This window comes from Phaenicophaeus curvirostris, chromosome 1 (genome assembly GCF_032191515.1).
Source record: "Phaenicophaeus curvirostris isolate KB17595 chromosome 1, BPBGC_Pcur_1.0, whole genome shotgun sequence".
Classification (NCBI taxonomy): domain Eukaryota; kingdom Metazoa; phylum Chordata; class Aves; order Cuculiformes; family Cuculidae; genus Phaenicophaeus; species Phaenicophaeus curvirostris.
Window position 1 is genome coordinate 133,786,510 of NC_091392.1, and position 21,981 is coordinate 133,808,490.

General features: G+C 42.0%; 1 protein-coding gene across 1 annotated transcript in view; it reads left to right on the forward strand.

Annotated features, from left to right (window-relative positions):
* Positions 1 to 367: 367 nt before the first annotated feature.
* ANOS1 (anosmin 1) overlaps positions 368 to 21,981 on the forward strand; it is a 138,037-nt gene continuing 116,423 nt past the window's right edge. The window contains exon 1 of the mRNA XM_069849964.1: positions 368 to 569. Within this exon, the coding sequence (XP_069706065.1) occupies positions 378 to 569 (192 nt within the window). The 5' untranslated portion in view covers positions 368 to 377. The remainder of the gene's footprint in view (positions 570 to 21,981) is intronic.

A 21,981-nucleotide genomic window follows, 5' to 3' on the forward strand; every position in this document is an offset into this window, starting at 1 on the left:
AAGACTGCAGGAATAAAAAAAATACAAACAAAACACAGTAAAATGGAATAAGAGAAGTGGAAGCGGAGGGTCCCAGGCAGCAGGCAGCGCCGGCCGGGGCGCTCCGGGCGCGGGCGCCGCGGGGTCCGCCCGCCGCGGCGGGGCCGCCCGGCTCAGCCAATGGCGCGGGCGGGCGGGGGAGGGCTGCGCGCCGGGGCGGGCGGGGGAGAGGAGAGGAGAGTTGAGCGATCGAACTTTTTTTTTTTTTCCCCCTCTCTCGTGTAGTTTGCGCGGCGCGGAGGTGCGTGCCCCCTGCGCGGCCCGGCACCGAGCGGGAGCCCCCCCCCCCCCCGCCCTGCCCTGCGCTGCTCTGCTCGCCCCTCCGCGCCCGCGGAGCGATGGTGCGGAGAGCGCCCGGCGCGCCCCTCGCCCTGCTCCTCTGGGCGGCCGCCGCCTGCGCCGGCCCCGCCGCGCCCGGGGCTGCAGCCGCCGCCCGCAGGCAGGACGAGGATTTCTCCGCCGCCAGATGCGCCTCCAGGTGCCTGAGCCTCCAGATCACCCGCATCTCCGCCTTCTTCAAGCATTTCCAGGTAGGGGCCGGGGCGGGGGTGGGGGGCGCGCCCCGCCCCAGCCCTCCCGGTGTCCCGGAGGAGGCCGATCCGGGCAGGTGGGCAGCGCCGAGCCCCGCGGCTCCCGGCCGGGATCCCCGCCGCTCGCCCCGGGGCTTCTCGCTGCCTCCCGGCGGCTCCCGAGCCGCGGCTGGGCGATCCCCGGGTCGTTCGGCATCCCCGGCCCGGTGGGAAAGTTTGAGTTTATTCTTTTTGGTGGTGATGGGGAACGCGTGATACTTGGTTCCCACCTCCTGGAAGGTGAGGGTGGGGAGAACGCTTCTTGTTCTGGAGGAGAAGGGCACGTCTCTGACCGACAGGAGTGGGGAAATGGGATGGAAGTGGGGGGAAAAGGGGCTGAAGGAGCTGGGGACCTGCGGGGTATAAAATGAAATGAGGGATAGCGGGACCCGCGCTGGAAGCAACGCTGGAAGCAACGCTGGAAGTGGTGTAACACAGCGTGTTTGTGCCTGTCCTTCCCCGTCTTCTTATACACGCGCTTTTCCCTTCTCCCTTCCCCACCTGTTTTACATTGTGCAAGTATTAAACCGAGCCGACCCCGAAGAAATGATGGAAACCCTCACGAACTGCCAGCACCCCTCCCTCTCTAGCCCCCCCGAGCCCCTTCTTTAAGGACTGGCCCCCCGCGTGGGAAAGGAGCCACCTCCACCTTTCGGGATGGCTCCCCGGCGCAGGGGACCGAGCTTTGCCCCGGGCTTTCCAGTCAGCGGGACGCTGGAACCACTCGGGAAAATACTTGGGGTAAAGCACCAAAGGCAGGTCTGAGAGATATAAGTCGATGTGGAAGGGAAGCTTAACACGTTCGCTTCAGCGGCAGCAGGAGCTGTTCGGTACCTGTCACCGGAGTGGGGCTAAAGACACCTGGAATTTAACCCCGAGGCGGGTGGGGAAGGGGCTGCCCTGCCCGCATCCCTGCCCCGCCGGTGCCCGGGGTTCCCGCATCCCTGCCCCGCCGGTGCCCGGGGTTCCCGCATCCCTGTTCCACCGGTGCCTGAGATTCCCGCATCCCTGCCCGGCCGGGGCTTCTCGCTGCCGCCGTGGTCTCCGCCTCGCGGGGTGGCTTGAAAGGACGGAGCCCATTAAAACAGTCCATTATCTTGAGGAGGGATTAGTATTTTTTATTGCGTTGTCAAGCGGTTGTAAGTTACTTGTTTTACAGTTTCAGTGGCCAAAGAGGCAGTTTAGTTGAAGCCAATTCTCGGTGAAAGGCTTTTTTTTTTTAAAATGTGTTTTCTTGGCAAGATTTCTTTTCCGACGTAGAACTGCTGACAGAATGCATGTTATCAAAGAATAGTGATTACGTTTTAATTAGACGGGGTGAAATAAGAAGCAAGTTGCTCAGCTAGGACTTGATATTTGGCTGGTGTTTTTTTTTTTTTTTAATCAGTTGAAAATCTCGGAGTTTTAACCCCAACCTGCTAAAGCACACACAGTGATTTATCTAAATTATCAGGGATTAAACTCCCACTAGACTTGAAACAGCGGTAATGTTTGGAAGATAAAGTGCCCTCGTTTATAAAAGTTAAGCTTTCCATTGTCTTTTAATGAGGGAAAGGAGGAGAGTTTTAGAGTACAGCAAGCTTCTGGTGTTCTCACAGGAGACTAATAATACACCGTGGACTGTGGGACACGTAGATCTGGGCTGTATTATTCCATGAGGGCCAAGGGATACAATATTCCTGCCACCTCCCTCCTTCCAAACGCCCCCTCCTCCTTTCATCTCAACCGGTAGCGATTTCTAGAGTTCTTTTCATTTCAGAGGTGCCCACTTATCTTGTAATCTGATTCAACCTTTGAAGCGAACTAAACAGTAGCTTGTCCTAACTGGAGCAGAAATGAACTCAAGAGTCTTCCAGTTAGTACAAGAATTGTAAGAAGACTGACCCTCTCATTTCCCAGCCCTGCTTCAGATACAGCCTCAGCAGTGTAGGTCAGGGAGACAGCAGCAGGGTGCTTCATGGGAACTGGACCCCCACACACTTCAGAGAAGGGTTCATTTCACATAGTTCATGGTACCCAACCCATATCACTAATGACCTTTTACAGGGAACGAGGGCCAAGAAGTATGAATAGGAAATCAGGGTTATTTCTATACCTGCTGTCTCCCTTGTTTGAATGCCAACTGATTTTTTCAAATTTTTAGAATGCTCACAAGAGACTTTAATTTATTTTCACCGTTGGAGAATTTTCACTCATTTTTTCTTTACCACCCCTATTTGTGAAAAGGTCAAGAGAGGTGTTCTTTTAAAAAAAGAATCTATTTGTTAATTGACATTTGGGGAGCAGTTCTAAACCTGTTTTAAAGGTGCATGCTCAGTTGGAAATTATTTTAACCAATACACAGGACAAATAAGTAAATAATTTACTTTTTTTTTCCATGTAGGCTATTAGTATGAGTTACAAGAAGAATTAATCATGTAAATCAAAAGTCTGTGATCTTCAGAATGTCCATTGAAGAGGTGCAGACGCCTGCTTCTTGCTACAAAATTTCTATGGCCAGGAGTTTTCCAGTTTTGGGACCATTGGGGAATTATGGTAGAGGTTACACCAAAGGACTCTTGGGATTGATATAAGAGATACTGCATCACATGGGCCTTACAGCCCAATGAAATATGTACATCTTACACCTATCTGTGGCCTATGTACAGGCTAAATTTCACAAAAAACATGCTGGCACAAAGTCCTGTCACAGGAAAAGCAAACAAACAAACAAAAAATGTAAACAGTATGGGTCATAGTGGTTTCTTCCACAGTAGTGAATGATGTTCAATCTATGAATACAGGGTCTCCCATACACCTCTTCTGTCTTCTTGGAGTGTGTGCAGCTTGAGCTTTAGCTCGCTTTGGGCTTCTGCAGATAACAGAAAAATATTTTGTCCAAACTGTATAACTTGGGCCACTGGGCAGCACTGAATGAAGCATTCATTGACCTGTGACCAGAAAGAGTAGTGAAAAAAGAACATGGCTCTCTAGCCTAATGTTTAGGATACACACTTTTAGCTGTTTTGGGTGTTAAGACAGGGGTTTTACAATGGCTGTTGCATAACACATATGAGGGAGTTGTTGGAGCGTTACTGGAACCCATCCATGCTCCTGGGTGACTGCATTGACAAGCAGAGTAGAGTTCCTACTGCTGTGCTTTGTTTCTGGGAAAATTCTCTTCAAATCACTGGAGCAGGGGATGATGACAAATGTTCTTGTAGCAGCCAAGAGCATGACAGCCAAGTGGCCTGCCTACAGTGAAGAAGATGTGGATTTGAACCTGACAGTCCTGTATCATAATCAAGGTTGTACCCATTGAGCTTTTGTCTAAAAGAATATGTGTCTGTGTTAGTGAGGAACCCAAAAGCTGTCTTTATATTCCTCCTCTATTTTGGAATGAAAGAAAGGATTGAAAGCGTGCCTGGCTCCACAAGAAACATCAAGATTTGGAAGCCCATGTGCAAGGAAGCACACGGAAGCCAAGAGGGTGGTAGAGTGTGCCAGAGGATGGAAGAGTGGCAGCAGCAAGAGCTTTGTGGATAGTTACCAGTGAGACTGACTGGCCGTGTTTGCTCTATGGAATCAGAGGCCATAGCCTCTCAGGGTCACAGAGTAGTTGAGGCTGGACAGCACCTCTTGGCAACCTGTTCAGTCTTTAGCCACCCTCACTGTAATTTCTTATATGCAGATGGAATTTTCCATGTTTCAATTTTTTCCTGTTGCTTTTGCCCATTCCTGTTACTGGGCACTGCTGAGAAGAGTGTGGTTCTGTCTTCTTTACTCCCTCCCATCAGTTATTTGAAAACATTGATGAGAACTGAACCTTTCCCATTCCAGGCTAAAAAATCCCAGCTCCCTCAGCCTCTTCTCAAGTGAGGGATGCTACATTCCCTTAACCTTAGTCGACCTTTGCTAGACTTGCTCCACTAAGTTTCTCATCAGCACTGGACCCAGAACTCCAAACGTGGAGGGATCACTATCAGAGTAGTTACATTTTGCAGATAAAATGCATGTTGAATATTCTTACTCACTTCTAAATCTATTTTCATTATTTAACTGTTTACGTTTTATTACTTTAGTTTATATGTGACCACTTATGGTTGTCAGTGCATTAAAACCAAAATGCTAGTGCTATATCCACATTTCAGATGTTTTCCCCAATATTTTTATATCTTGCTGTGGGGTTTTTTTTAGTTTTTTTTTCTTATTCTTCAATAGTAAATTGAATTTTAGCAAATTCATTTCTTTATTCTTAAGAGGGAAATCCAGGTGCATTGGGATGTATACATATAGTATAGATTTGCAAATGCTGCTTGAATAATCTCCTAAGATACTGCTTTAAGCTTATTCTGTTAGGTATTGCTTAAAAATGTACTAGCAACAGTGTGGATAAGCTTGGTCACATAAGTTTTCTGTACTATTGTTGCAGTTGATGCTTTTGATATAGGGTAAACACTCCTTGATTGGTAAGCCAGTTTCATGATATGTGAAGGGAAATTATTGAGAGATTTCCCCTCATAAGTGTGATTCAGTATAAATCTAATAGCAATGTACTAAAAATTACCATTTAGGAATTAGTGCTAAGGCCAACTCAAAGTTGTTTTTGAAAGGCTGGAAAAATGTTCTTTCAAGCTAAGATCTGCATGTTGCATAATGTTTAATAGGGAACAATATATTCCTCATAAGAGGGAACAATAAGGCCTTTAAAGTTTAGTACGTTGAATGACTGATGACTATATGGTGGTAGGAGGTTATTTTCACTGTTATAGATGAACTGTTGCCTGTCAGAACAATTGAAATTTTTGAGGGAAAACAGGCAATCCTTTTCAATAAATAATGAAAAGTTCTCAGATTTTATATCTGCAAGCAAATAGCATGCAAGTGGTTACCTCTAGATATCCAGTACCAGATTTACCTACAAGTCAGGCAGCTAGTTGTCTACATGCCAGCACATCTGCCTTCAAATTGCTTGTAACTCCAAAGTGACTGCACCTGCAATAATCTGCAATCGATTCCAGATGCAGTCTGGGCTGTAGACAAGGCTGAAAGTGTAGGGTGCGTGTGCCTCTTTGTGCTCTACCGTAGAGAAGATGGAGGTAATGAAGAAACTGTTTATTTTAAGTGTCTTGAATAATTCCAGAACCCTAAATTACTTTTAATTAAATCTTTTGAAAAGAACTGTAGTACTTTTTTATCGAGATACAGTAGAGATTTTTTGTGTTTTCCTGAAATGTTTCAGTTCCAATGGATAGGCTACTCAGGCACCAAGTTTGCTTATATCTTTTTGGATATGTTCACAATCTTTTCTACATGTAAGTTAGCAAATGTGTGCCATCTGCTTGTCCTGCCATTTCCTTTCCAAAAATAGTCCTTGCATTAAATGATTCTGACTTTCATATGTCATATAGCCTCATAAAGCACACTGCTGTTAATTTCTTTCTACAGACAAATTTAACATTTGTCATTACTCTATGATTTTCTCAAAACTTGTTAAAATTCCCAATCATTCTTCTGTTTTATTGTTCAAATGTCACACAATCTGGATAATTATTCTGGCATTTGGTGTACTCTTATTATTGAGAACTGCTGTCATGAATGAGAGGCGCACAGATCTTCTAACACAATCTTATGAAAAACTTTGACGATGAAAGATTTGTTTTGAATAATGATGGTTTCAGCTAGTGAAAACACCTGCATTATTCCCTGTATTGTGGAACTGAGCCACAGTTGGTCTTTGTAGTGGTATCCAGATCTGGTATGAACCTCACTGATTTCAGTGGGAGTTACGCTCACTTTCTTGTGATTAAATTCAAATCTCTTTGGCATCAGTGAAGGCTTGCATAGTTGATTTGAGTGCCTGGTTTACAGAGCTTTGGTCATTGTTTTCTCTCAGTTTTGATTTCTCAGATTTGGGACCTTAACCTTGACCACTGTTTTCCCAAGTTGTGCCTGTTTGGCTGTGCCCCAAGTGGGAGCTTTACATACAGTAGAAGTGAACTGTATGAAAATGTAAGGTAATGGTGAGCAATTGTATTGAACAATAAGAGTTGCCGAGATAATTTTCTCACATTTTACTTGCGGATGCTTACACATTAAAAAAAAAAGAATTCATGCTATCTTGCTTCTCTTAATGAAATCAGAATTGCTTTTAATTTGGTAAATGTACCTGATACCAAATGCAATAGAATCAATATGAACATTGCTAAAATGTTTTGAGCAGATGTTTAATGTATGCAAAACATTGGCAAAGCGTAGTTTTACCATCACAGGATTGTGTCAGAAAGGGGGAGGAGATGTTGCTTTTGAAAAGCATTTGAAAACCTTAGAAAGAAAACCACTTAGAGTTCTAAAATGTAATTCCCTTTTCCATTCAAACTTATATCCTCTTACTAAAGAGTGAAATGATATAAACTAGGTAGTGTTTACCTTAAAATTATGATTAAAACATTATTCATTTTGTGCATATGGGTTTTCCCTGTGTCTAACTAGTTTCTGAACTGTATTTCAATGTGCTTGGTTTAGTAAGTGTCCTATAAGGAAAAAAACCCAAACATAATACATTTTTGAGACAGCTTGAGAACCAGACTGATTTTCCAGGTACTGAACATTTGTAATTTTAAAGGTCAAGCTTCTTAAGAGCACGCGCTGAATTTATGTGTATCCATGCATGGAGATTATTATTCACATACTGGTCTTTCACCTCCATCGGGTGGAAAGGGACAACTATCTGCAGCCAGCTCTCTGCAGAGGACATCCCTGTGGGACAACACTACATGTCCAGCTCTCTATGGGGTCAACTCTATGTGGGGAGGGTTAGGTTTTAAGGCTGGGATTAGAATTAGGGTTTGAGGCTTCCCGCGGAGAGTTGTCCTGTGGAAAGTTGGATGCGGAGAGTTGTCCTAGGCCCCCATTGACTAATCTTTGTGAATTTTTGCTTTCTGTGATTATCTGAATTTGTGTGCTTATCCAACTCCTATAAACAACAAAAAAAAATCTGTTATTTAGAATCCATATTTTTAAAGACTGAAAAAATGGTTAATGACTATCAGAAATATAATGTAACAGAACAAAGACATGTTCATAATGATATTAAGTAGTCCGTGCCTAGCAAATGTAAACATTGTACCAAAAAAGCACTTGTCTAGGAGTTTACACCAAGGATCTTCATTTTTTGACCTTTCCCACAACTGAGCCTTTATAAGGCCTTATATTCTAAAAACCTTTGAAGTCCATGAAAAACCCTCTGTTGATTTCAGCTAAATCTCCACCCATGCAGGAACACTGTGTTCATGCAGACTTTGTCAACAAAGAAGATGAGTGCTGTGCACTTGGTATCCCATCCCTAGTTGTACTCCTGTTTTAGTCTTTTAATGTCCAAGAGGTCATAGGACACGAAGATGGAGAACTGGGGGTGTTGAAAGGTGCGCAGACCCTTTAAACTTGAAAGTATATTCCTATTCCTTTCATCTTTGATTAAAAAGAATCACATGTTCATTTTCACCCACCAAAAAGAGTATCAGATATTTCCAGATTTGGGGAACAACCCCAGCTCAAAGTTTTTATCAAACTTCTGTTGACTACCGTGAACTGTATTTTCACTAAATGTCTCTTTAGAATGTCAAAGCGGTATGACATCAAAATTCTCTAAAGATATTGATGTATGAAAAACAATGCAGGAAAAGGAATGCATCTTTCACTCCCCCCTCCCTCCCCTCCTTGTTTTTTCATTCCCTCTTTGCCATGTTTTTTCTTGGTTTGTATGTTACATCATGTTCCTTTAGAACAGAAGGGACTTGACTCAAGCTTGCAAAGGCAGTGACTCCCCTGGTAAGCAGCTTAGATTCCTGAGGAAGGCATGGCTCCAGAATTTGCAGTAGAACCGAAAGAGACAGAGAATTTCTGAAGGGAGAAAACTGGAGGTAGACGACCTCCAGCAAGCGCAGAATGCTGAGAAGAGAAATTATCTAGGAATAGAGAGGATTGTAGATTTTACTGTGACACAATTAATTGAAAGTAAGGCTGGAAACAGAGAACAGATACAATAGGCATAGGAAGAGTTGTTTGTAAACATTTTTGATTTCTGTTCTTAGCTGCACAGTTTAATTTTTTTTAAAAGGTTAATTATTCTTGTTTGTAGTTCAGTGAAAATGTGGTTGAAAATATTTTTGTTTTTATTGGAAAATCCAGTTACAGGTAAAACCTCCAAGAAAATTCACCAGTTGTGGTTCTGTCATTTATACCAATGCAGGGAAATAAACATCAAGTTTGTTTTATACTGGGCTGCTCAAGTGTGCCGTCTCTCCAGGTAGTGCTCCTGAGCTGTGGATAGCTTCTTTTCAACTTGTTTTCATTAATTTCTTTCCTAAAAGTAACTTGGCTGTCTGGAGGCAGTTTATGGGCTGAATATGGCACCTCACTCCTCATTTCTGTCTTTCCTGAAGACTTTAAGCACATCAATGGACTGTGACGAAAGAGGAACAAAGAACAGGCTACTGTGGCTTCTGAATGATTCCTGCTCTCCAGACATTATGAACTTACTGTCTGGAGAGTTTTCATATGATCATAGAATCATGGAATCACCAAGTTGGAAGAGACCCATCGGATCATCGAGTCCAACCATTCCTATCAATCACTAAACCATGTCCCTCAGTGCCTCATCTACCCGTATTTTAAATACCTCCAGGGAAGGTGACTCAACCACCTCCCTGGGCAGCCTGGTCCAGTGCCCAATGAACCCTTCTGTGAAAATTTTTTTCCTGATATCCAGTCTGAACCTCCCCAGCGCAGCTTGAGGCCATTCCCCCTTACCCTGTCCCCTGTCACTTGGGAGAAGAGGCCAGCACCCTCCTCTCCACAACCTCCTTTCAGGTACTTGTAAAGAGCAATAAGGTCTCCCCTCAGCCTCCTCTTCCCTAGGCCAAACAATTCCAGTTCCCTCAGTTACTCCTCATAAGACTTTTTCTCCAGCCCCTTCACCAGCTCCGTTACTCTTCTCTGGACTCGCTCCAGAGCCTCAACATCGTTCCTGTGGTGAGGGGCCCAGAACTGAACACAGTACTCGAGGAGTGGTCTCACCAGTGCTGAGTACAGAGGGAGAATAACCTCCCTGGACCTGCTGGTCACGCCGTTTCTGATACAAGCCAAGATGCCATTGGCCTTCTTGGCCACCTGGGCACACTGCTGGCTCATGTTCAGTCGCTGTCAACCAACACCCCCAGGTCCCTCTCCTCCAGGCAGCTTTCTAGACAGACTTCTCCTAGTCTGTAGCACTGCATAGGGTTGTTATGCCCCAAGTGCAGGACCCGGCATTTGGCCTTGTTAAACCTCATGCCATTGGACTCTGCCCAGCGGTCCAGCCTGTCCAGATCCCTTTGCAGACCCTCCCTACCCTCCAGCAGATCGACACTTCCACCCAGCTTAGTGTCGTCCTCAAACTTGCTAAGGGTGCACTCAATGCCTTCATCCAGGTCTTTGATAAGGACATTGAACAGGGCTGGACCCAGCACTGAGCCCTGGGGAACCCCACTTGTCACTGGCCTCCAGCTGGATTTCACACCATTTCCCACCACTCTCTGGGCCCGGCCATCCAACCAGTTTTCCACCCAGGAGAGTGTGCGCCTGTCCAGGCCAGAAGCTGAGAGTTACCTAAGCAGAATGCTGTGAGAAACTGTGTCAAAGGCTTTACTGAAGTCCAAGAAGAGTATGTGCACAGCCTTTGCCTCATCTAATAATTGGGTCACCTTGTCATAGAAGGCGATCAGGTTAGTTTGGCAAGACCTGCCTTTCATGAACCCTTGTTGATTGGGCCTGATCACCCGGTTCTTTTGCATGTGCTTCATGACAGCACTCAGGATCACCTGTTCCAATACTTTTCCCACCACGGAGGTCAGACTGACAGGCCTGTAGTTTCCTGGATCCTCCCTGCAAGCCTTCTTGTAGATGGGCACAACATCAGCCAGCCTCCAGTCCAGTGGGACTTCCCCAGTCAGCCAGGACTGCTGGTAGATGATGGAAAGGGGTTTGGCAAGCACAAAGCTTTCAGCCAGAAAGATGTTCTGGTGATGGCAGCCTGCTTTCTGGAGACAATACTGTGATTTACTTGCGTGTAGTCTGCATTAAATAGTGATGCCAGTTCTTTAGGGAAGCTTTGAATCTTGTGCGTGTACTCTCTGCATTTTCAGAAGTGCTGGATTTATTGTATGGCATATACATAGTGCAGTTTGGTCATGTGATAAGCAAAGAACTGTGCATATGTTTTATTCCCATGCAGCAGAGAAAGTGAAGTGGCCTCCCTAGGGCACAGTCTGCTGCAAGGATGTTGTCTTTCAAGTCAGAAGTTTGACAAGCTGATTGCAGTTTAATTTCTCAAGTGGTTACAACTCGAACTGCAAAACTAGCCAAGGTAGTGAAGACTTTATGCTTTTTTTTTCTGCCTATGAGCTTTGCAATCTAGCTGCCTTGGATCCTATGATAATATAATAGGAAGGAGGTAATAAGATTGCTTCAGGACAAATGTTTCTTCCCAGAGAGTCAGAGATTAAGGTTTAGGGTGAAGCTTGGGGGAGAATAATGTCCTTGTTTAATCCAGTGCAAACATAGTTTAACCTTCTTTCCCCTACTTACAAGAAGTTATGAGCATAGTTCTGTTTCTTATGGATTACTCTTAGTGGGATTTATCTTCACATTATTTTATATTGAAAAACATGAAGACACAAATAATCATGCTTAATGTACATAAAAATGATTTCTTATTTCACCTTATGATTTAAATGATAGATCTGGGGTTATACATAATTTGCGGTTAATTGATAATGTTTTTAAACTGTTAATAATTTCTTTGTACTACTGGAACACTCCAGTCAGGCCTTATCGTGCTTTTTTTGAACCTAGGCACCATAATTTCATTTCTTAACCTCACTTGCTGTAAGACTTCGGATTTTGTTGGAATTTAGTACATGGATGAACAGATATGTGAGGCAGCAAATACTTGAAAGCTGAGGAAGGAGAGATAATGATAATAACAGTAACCATAATGACAACAACAATAATAATAATTATGAAGATAATATGTCCTAATACAGTGACTGTTAGTCAATTTTCAGAATATGTGTTCCTACATAGAAACTAGTTCAATGAGGTGGAGTTTTTTTCCGATTAGATAGTGCGTATAGCTCCTTGAAAACAGTGAAATTGCATTACTGTGTAACTACAGCTAGACAATAATGAATCACATCATTACCTATCCCCATTTTTCTTAGTCACAAAGAGTGTGTAGTATGTTGACATTTGATTTGTATCTAGCAATTTTGGGAAGGGAACTGGAACTGGGAGAGCTTGAGGCTTTCTTCTGTTTTGAGATGTCTTTCTATACAACTATGAACTGAGAGATCATGAATTAGCCAAGTGTTGGTCAGTCTGTATCTTCAGTAGGTGGAAAGAACATTTGGAGTTAGACAACTGACACAATGAGGCAAAAATCATCCAATTAAGGAGGTGTGTGTGTCACTCTTCATATAGTACTTCCTAGCAGCTATAGGACATGGATGTCAGAATAAATTAGGAAAGAAGATGTTGATTTTTGCAGCTAGCAGCTTATTGTTGGATTTTTCTTTGAGTTTAAAAAAATAGCAGTGTGAAAGACAGTGGACTTGTCGTAATTTTCGTGAATTTTCTCCAGTAAATCCTTATTGACCAAATGAAGTAGGAATGTATTCAATGCTGCACGTGCAGCATCTTAGCTCAACTTGTAAAAGATTTTGTTTAATCATAGGACCACACACATATGTGTGTGCACTGGACAGCACTATTGCTGTCATTTCATTAGTGATTAAGTGTGCAACAGCAAATAATTATTTCAAGCCTCCTTCTGGTGTTCAAAACTTTACTTTTCCTGAGCAGAAAAAAAGAGTACCATTGTAGGCTGACCTCGAAAGTTTAAACTAACCTTAGTTATTTTCCAAATTGTAGAACAGAATGAACACTAAAGAGTCTCCTAAAGAATACTGTCCGCCTTCATTTTGGGATGGAAAGCATACCTCATAGGTAGTTTTAAAGACTAAAAAGCTTTCCGCATTAGAGTAGTGTAAGCTTATGTTGTTTTCCTTAGCTGGAGATCTTTCAGCCTTCTTACTGATACTTATCAGTTCTTCCATTGATATGACTAATAGTTTAATACATAGTTAAATTTTTCTTGAACTTTCATTGCCAGCCTGAGTCCTATATCCTTACAGTTGATGGTAATGTATCCAGTGGTTGCAATGGAAATAAGCTTAGACCAGTGCAAATATACTAGAAATCTCTGCTCAGTTCATAGATAAAACCAAGAAGATTCCCACTATGCTTTTTAAAGACAATTACCTTGAATTTGTTAAGTACCATCTTAACGTATCTTTGCATCGACCTTTACAATTCAGAGTGGTAGTAAATGATACTGTGCCATTAGAACAAAGTAAATCTGAATTGTCAGTTATTTGTCAAATGCAAAGCACCTTGACTTCAAATTAAGATATTTTTAGAAGAAATTCCTTCCGAAGGTAAGGGAATGTAGGAGCAATTTTTGGTGTAACCAGAGCTGACTGCCACTAACAATAGTAAAAAAAAATAAAATTAAAAATGATATGTTTCCCATTTACTGATTGTTACTTGATGTATCCAGGTGCCCTCAGGAATTCCAAAGCATCCCTGTAAGTTTCATCAACAGACATGGCTTATCCTCTTAATAATAGCAGCAGATGTCAAATGTTCATGCCCCTAAGATGGTTACTCATACCTAGTAGATCCATCTGGTTTAGATCGAGCCTCAGTCAACTTGTTCTCATCCATGACCTTCCCACTGAGAAAGCAAATCAAGCAGAGATCCTCAGTCCAATGAAAAAGAAACTTGAATATTATCAACATATTTGTAGTACCACAACCCACTTCACTTCACTGTCTTTCTTAATTGCTTTACACAGGTGAGAAGGCTGGTAAAATGGAAGGAAACATTATAATTGGGATAGAATTCCTGGAGCATGCCAGTGGTATCTCAGGCTTTCCAAAGATGGGAAAAAAGAAAAAGAAGCAAAACTTTAATATAAAAAGCCTGCTTATAATTCAAGATGTTGACTACTGGTATTAACCTCAGTTGTCCACATTTTATAAGCTTAAGGATATACATTGTCATGTTTTTCTTTTGTGACTGTTAGTTTAGATCAAAGATATAAAAGAATATTCTAGGCTTCAGAAATTGTGTGATCCTTGCAGTGGAATTATGTGAAAATTCCATATCCAGTTGCTCCCATTAACTGGAGACTTTAAAATGCTGTGGCTTGGACGGGGCACAGGCGTAGTTTTGACTCCTCTCATTATCAGCCTTTCAATAACTTCAATGCAAATTAATCTGTCTTAATTTTTAACTCTTTCACCTGGTGCCAGAAATGTCTGATGATGACCTGTCAGGAAGTGGTTGCTCTGCATAGCAGCTATATCACTGGCAACCAGACGTGTTAGTGACAAAAGCTTCAGCACTGCCTTGAAGAGAGATTTATTTTCTTTTTATGGTATGTCTTCATTAGCTAGTCATCAGACTGTATTCTAGAAAGCTGGCACATGAAAGGCTTTTATGTTTGTGGAATATTTTATGACAATATGATGAGGCAATGTAAATCTTCCATTGAAAATTGTTACTGCAGAAAGACCCAGTTAATATCCCAGTAGCTCAGACTATTAGCAGTTTTAGTATTTTATTTTTTTCCTCAAATAGTAGAATTTTATGATTATTTCCTCTCTCTCTCATCTGTCCTTTCACAGTGTTAAGTAAGTTGCATGGTGGTCTAGAAGACTGGACTGCAACAATTGTCCAATGTAATATGTGTTTCTTGTGGCATACAGTTTGTAAAAAAAATGGAAAAAGAAGTAGATTGTAATCTTTTGTAACCTGTATTAAAAGGCTGGCACTGGTCTCAGGACTATACTATTGGTGTTGGAGGGCTGAAGGATCCCAGCTAGGATCAGGTTAGCGGACATGTTAAATTTGAAGTGGAGAGGGAAAGACTCACCCACCCTTCTTTGTGCTCCCTCACTTGATGCCTGGTTTTCATCTGTTGTCAACACAATGTCATTGCAACCTGTGCTGTTCCAGAAGCTGTTGTGGTTCCTTAAAATAGGATAGGAATAAAAATGTGTTCTGCAGACGAATATGAACAGGGTTTACAGGTCTGGGAGCTGGGTAAAGAGAGCAGCACTGAACTGGTCAGGAGAAGGGAGTCAGACTTCTTCTTTGTTACATGATAGGATTAGGAGAAGGACATTTGTTACATGATGTGACAATGTGGTATCTGACCAGTATGAAACTGGCATCCACCAGTCTTTATTATTGGTTTATTGTGGCAGTCCTGGGTGTTGGCTTTCTGTAGAACTGAAAGCTGGGTTGGGAAGGGACAGACTAAGGGCCAAACCAGTGGGAGCAATGGAAAGAAGTGTTGACTTGCACGGTGAGATGCGTTGTTGGGTTGTGCTTGAGAGATGAGACAATAAAGTTTTGGGCTAATTAAACTGTACTCATTACATCTTGTCTCTCTTTCTGTAATGTCTACAATGAAGACAGATGTGTGGAAAGACTGTAGCAATTAAAATACGTCTGGGAAATAAGACTTCCTGAAGTGCTTCTTTTACTGTTGTGGTAAGAGTTTTTTTGCATGGTTGACATGTTTCCTTGAATTAGTGTTTTCTGAGTGTATGTTAACAACATTGTGTTATGTTTTGTTCAGATTGGAGACAGGCTATTCTGTTTATGTGTGCAAAGATTGTTTTAATTTGGACAACTCTTTAATTCTGGAATGACCACAGAACCCTATTGCAAGTGTTTCTAGGAGATCCCAGGACTGGTGAGGTGCACTTCTCTCACTGAACCCAGTCTTCTTTGAAAAAAGCAAAAAGTCCCCAAAGACTGTTTTAAGCAACTATTATTGCTCCAAGGACTGTGTTAATTTTGACGTGTTGTTTTTGAGAGCTTTGCTATGCCCTTCAATAATTGATCTAAAATAGGATTTTTGTATAGAAAACTTTATAGATAAATATAAATGGGTCTGTGGAACTACCAATGTGTAATTATAATTAAATTTAGTCTGCATATTTCAGCTGTAGGATCATTATTTGTGCTGGTTTTTCACTGCTGAGTTTACGCTTTTCTGCATGCTTTTACAATAGTAAAAGAATTCAGGATAATAAACTAAAATATTTATACTGACAGTGATGGTTATTGAGTTTGTTGCCTTCATAGATCCAAGAGTAGGAATTTTATAGTAATATATCAAGACTCTTGGAATAAGATAGGGGATATTTGTCACAAATATTTTCTGTTGAGAAAGGTACTGCATCAAATTTATTAATATATTTGTTTGTTTTTCTTTTAAAGGAAAATAAATATATATATCTCTCCATCAACTTGTGGTTGATATGGCTGCTACCACTGCTTGAAATATTTAATATCTTGAAAACTAATCACACATGCTAAAGAGAAAGGAAATACATTCCTGAAATGTATCATGTGAATTTTATGCAATTATATTGGCAATACTTAGTATGTTAAGTACAAGAGAGAACATTAAATTTAATGGTGCCTGATATTGAGTCATAATAATATGGTTACTGAAAAGCTGTTAATTTTTAAGGGCAGGTGTGTATACATACTCTTGCCAAAGGTATAAATGTAGTGTATAATGGTGTCCCTCCCCTACATACCAAAACAGAAGAAGAAAAAATACAGCAAAGCATCACATAGTCAGTATGTAGTACAATGCATTTAACAGTTTTGTAATCAGAAGTGACTCATGACAATGCAACCTGCATGGATGTGTTCATATAATATATAGTTAGGCTATTTACAATGGACATTTCGGATGTTCTAAAAATGTATGGTAGTTATTCTTTTTTTTAGTACTTAATATTTTAAGGACATGAGATATCAAAACTCTAAGCGTTTTACAAGTCCAAAAAAGCATGGTCCTGACTTACCCTGAAACACTGTTGCTGCTGAGGATAATTTAATCTAGTAGGAAGCACTGAAACACTACTCTTATGTGTTTGTGGGAGATGTTAGAAGTGTCTGATGTGCATTTAGACACTAGTGTTTTGTTCAGGTTGAAGATAGATCAGGGTTTGTTTTTGGAGTGAGTCTCCTGAGCATTGTGATCATCTTTTTCACATAGTGGACTAAGGTCTGAGGGTACATGCAGTGGATTTCTTCTGGATGAACGTAACTGGAAGAGATGATTCAGGGGGACCTAATGTGCTTTAGAGACTAATGGTTATTGTGTCCTTGGGACCACACTAGAACCAGTTGAAGGAAAAGCCGAAGGAAAAGTTGAAGGAGAAGCCTTATGAGGAACGGCTGAGAGAGCTGGGGTTGTTTAGCCTGGAGAAGAGGAGGCTAAGGGGAGACATCATTGCTCTCTGTAACTACCTGAAAGGAGATTGTAGAGAGGAGGGTGATGGCCTCTTCTCCCAAGTGACAGGGGACAGGACAAGAGGGAATGGCCTCAAGCTCCACCAGGGGAGATTTAGGCTGGACATTAGGAAAAAATTTTCACAGAAAGCGTCATTGGGCACTGGAACAGGCTGCCCAGGGAGGTGGTTGATTCACCTTCCCTGGAGGTGTTTAAGGCACGGGTGGACGAGGTGTTAAAGGGCATGGTTTAGTGTTTGATAGGAGTGGTTGGACTCGATGATCTGGTGGGTCTCTTCCAACCTGGTTATTCTGTGATTCTGTGAAAAGTGAGAGAGGGGGTTGGCGTATGTGTAGAGTAGCTATAAAGTCCATCAATGCCCGGTGTTTTGCTCAACAGATGTGTTCTTGTGGTTCATGTGATTTCTGGTATGGAGACACCCTGGGGTGTTTGTAGCTGATTCTGGAATGATCAACTGGTGGGCAATGCAGGTGAGCACAGGTGAATGCAGCCTGTGGTAAGTGAACTACGACACATACTATTGGGAGTCACCCTATTACAGAGTAGTAATATGGACTATAATTTTCAGTTATAAAGTCGAATCAGCACTAAACACAGCATGCATGCATTTCTGAAACCTGGAATATTACTCATTTTTGGTAAATTGGTTGTGGTTTTTCAAGTACACTAAAGTAGGTCATGTATGTATACATTTGTATTGTATATTGCATAGGAAAACAGTTTTTTAGAATGTATTTTAATTTTGGTGTTAATTTCCCAGTGGGTTACTTTTATGTCACATGCTTATGCCTGTGTATACTTTTATTGTCTCATTATTTCATTCGTGTAGCAAATCAATTTTATGACATGACAGAAAAGGCACAGTAGCATTTTGGAAGGGTGAAGGTTTTGAAATAAAGCCTACAACCAAATAGTCGACAAGGCATCTTTTACTTGCTATATTAATGCAATTATATTAGTTTCTGTTAAGTTCAACTGGACTGCTTAACCCCAAGATATGTGTGCAGGATTTGGCCTAAAGTGTATACCTTAGTGTGAAATTCCATATTTAATTTTAATGTTTTCAAGTTAGTGTCATATTGCTTAGTGAAGTTTATTTCATCTGGATCCTTTTACAGATTGACTGAAACTTCTGCTAAGTAGAATAAGACCTCAGTTGAGATCAGTTCTTAGAAGTGGTAAGAGTGAAGTCTGTGAAACCACAAGAAGGCAGTCATAACTCACAAGTGTGGTGGAGACACAAGGATTTCTGTGGCTCATTTGTTTTTACAGCTTGTGTTTATCTAGTAGTTTTTCTATCCATTTGAAAAGACATTGCTGTAAAAAGAGAAAAAGGTGTTCCATACTTGAGATGCAAATTTAATCCAAGCAATATGTAGTCTGTATTTTCAAAACTACTGATCTCTTGCTTTTTCATTCGTAATGACCTTTGGATTTTGATGACTGTCTTTCTAGGAAGCTACTAATGGCGACAGCCAGAGAACAAATACTGTTGTGCCTCACAATTTAGGTGTTGGCTGCTGGTTTTCCTTAGTTTCTTTTGCAAGTACTCTGATCTTTATGGTTTTTTTCTGTGTTTTCATTTTGGTGCATGTAAAGTTTTAAATATTTCAGTGTAAACTCTAATGATAACAATCTTTAATTTTTAATAATGAAGGTTAAAGATGACTTTGCATGAACTCTTTATGTTTATCAATGCAAGGTTTAGGTCCATATGGTCCTATTTGTACCCATTTGTCTACAGGAAGACCAACCATTTCACTATGGGAGGAGTTACCATGTTACAGGTGATGGCAGCATTAGAGTAAGTCCAAAAGAAAACCCAACTAAGACTTTCAAAAAATTATTTGTGAATACCCATTTTCTGGTGTTTAATCCAGATGTTTAAAATTAGACTGCAGTGTTAGTCAGACCGTTACACATGATAATTTAATTTTAGTTTATATTTACAAACTGCAGTTTTGTCACCAGAATAAATTGTTAGGCTGATCAGTTTTGTAATTATTTCTTACATTGTCACCTCTTTAACTTAATTACTTTGGGTTAACCAGTAACCAGCCTTTACTTTTCTACAGTTTAGGCATCCATGGTATAGAAGTGGCTTCTGCCAAGGAGGATGTACATTTGATTGAGCTCTGAGGGTCACAATGGCTTGTTATAGTAAGAGAAGAACTTGAGGTGTATGTTCCAAAATGTGTTCCTATCTTTGGCTTCCTTTTTGAAATACTGTTCAGCTCAGCTAATAAAAAGAATTGTATGTAGTTTTAAGATGGCAGGGGAAATATATGCACAAAGTTAAGCTTAATGCTGTATTCCTGCAGGGGTTTATGGTATAACACATTACAAAGCTATCCAACTGTCTGATGGGAATGTAGTAAACAATGTGACTAATCTCGACTAGGTACTGTTTGTTCTTGTACCTTTTCTCTTGTTAAAGTCCTATTTGGTGATTTTTTTGTTTGTTTTTTTGTAGATTTTTTGTGCTTGGTTGTTTTGCCTACTTTGAGTGGTCTTTATTTGGTTTTGTTGTTGAAAGTTTATTTGTGCTTTTCTAAGCAAAATCTAAGAACATCTCTTAAAATACAGATGTTATTAGAGATCCCAACACACAGTCTCTGCTGTCAGGCTCAGTGAGGACTGGGACCTGGAGGCTAAGGATGACCCCATCACAGGCCATAGCCTTTCTGAGGGGAGCATCCCCACAGGGAGAGCAGAGCTGGATGCTGGTAACAGGGTCATCAACAGCCCCAGGCATGGCAAGTGATGAGTTGGGGCAGCCAGGGGCAACTGTGGAATGAATGGGTTCATGGTGCACTGGGTGAAGGCTGCATCTGGCTGGTGGCCGGTCAGCAGTGATGTTCCTCATGGTTCAGTTCTAGGGCTAGTCCTGTTCAATGCTCTGGATGCATTCAACTCCCTTGACTCTTTCAAGGGACAAGAGGTCTTGCAGAGCTATCTGGATCAATTTGAGCATTGGGCCGTGATTAATGGGATGAAATTTAACAAGAATCCAAATGCTGGATTGTGCACATAGGACAGAGTAATGCCGGGCGCATGTATAGATTCAGAGAGGAGTGGCTGGAGAACAGTCCTGGAGAAAGGGGCCAGGGCGTGCTGGTTGATAGCAGGCTCAGTAGGAGTCAGCAGCTGCCCTGGCAGTCAGGACAGCTAACCATATCCTGGGGTGCATCAGACAGAGTGTAACCAGCCAGCCAAAAGAGGTGATTATTTCACTGTATTCACTGTTGGCGTGGCCTCCCCTTGAATACTGTGTGCAGTTCTGGGCCTCACAGTTTAAGAAGGATGTGAATGTCCTTGGATGCATCCAGACAAGGGCAACCAATCTGCTGAAAAGGCTGGAAGAAATGTCCTATGAGCCATGGCCAAAGACTCTGGGCCTGTCTGGTTTGGAGAGGAGGCTGAGGGGCAACCTTGTTGCTCTCTACATCTTCCTGAGGAGGGAAAGTGGAGAGGGAGGTGCTAAACTCTTATCCTTCCAGTGGCAGGATGTGGGTGAACAGTTAAAAGCTACACTAGGGAAAGTTTAGACTGGACATCAAGATGCGTTTCTGTAGCTGGGAGTGTGATCAAACACTGGAACAGGCTTCTTGGAGATGTGATTGATGCTCCAAGCCTGTAGGTGTTTAAGAGGCATTTGGACAATGCCCTTAACATGCTTTAACTTTTGCTCAGTCCTGAATGGATTAGGCAGTGGTCATTGTAGGTCCCTGCCAACTGAAATTATTCCACTCGACTCCATTCCATTCCGTTCCATTCCATTCCACTCTATGGAGATGGGACCAGAGACGAGGCTGGAGATGAGACCTCAGCAAGGGTTTCCCAGGTCCAGTCAGAAGATGGGACCAGAGAGAAACTACAGGGTACACCCAGGAGATGAGCTGCCTACAGCATAGGTGAGAGGCCCATCCAGGAGGAAGGGTCAGAGAAAGGCAAAGCTACAGCATAGCTCATGGAAGGACTGATGGCCCCAGTCAGGCTGAAATGGGACTTCTGGGCCCATGGGAAGAAGGCGAGGATGGACACCCCTAGTGAGGCAGCTCAGGGCTTTTAAGGTGTGTTAATGTCTTCAGGGCCCTGACACTTACACAAACAGTGAAACACATGAGAAAGGTGAAAATATCAGCTAACTTCTCTGGAGGAATCAAAACTATAAACTGTGAGTTAAGGATTTTTGGAAAACAACAAGTAAAACTGAAGATATTATAATACTGTACGAATTATGCTGTAGGATAATGCCATGACTGACTTTGAAAGTTGCATGCTGTTGTTGTCCTTCCATCTCAAAAAAGCATAGTAGAAGTAAGAAAATTAAAGGGAAGAAAGGAGGTTGTAGAGAGGAGGGTGATGGCCTCTTCTCCCAAGTGACAGGGGACAGGACAAGAGGGAATGGTCTCAAGCTCCGCCAGGGGAGATTTTGGCTGGACATTAGGAAAAAATTTTTCACAGAAAGCGTCATTGGGCACTGGAACAGGCTACCCAGGGAGGTGGTTGATTCACCTTCCCTGGAGGTGTTTAAGGCACGGGTGGACGAGGTGCTAAGGGGCATGGTTTAATGTTTGATAGGAGTGGTTGGACTCAATGATCCGGTGGGTCTCTTCCAACCTGGTTATTCTATGATTCTATGATTCTAAGAGAGATCAGAAGTATGGAAGGAGCCATTAGCTGCCATTGTATGTCCTTCCTGCCTTTCCTGGTTGGAAGCCAAGTAGGTACAATATTTCCAGGCTTGTGTTGTATTTTATGTGTGGTTTCATTTCATTTCGTACTGTTCCTCTTCTATCCATGGCTTCTGCAGTGGATGGTCTTCAAACTTGCTGTAGTTTGGACAAGTGAGAAGTGAAAACACATTTGCATAAATTGTCCTTGAAGGAGCAGTCTTGTTTTGCAGAGGTGGACCTCATCATTGGGCTTTATGACATTACTTG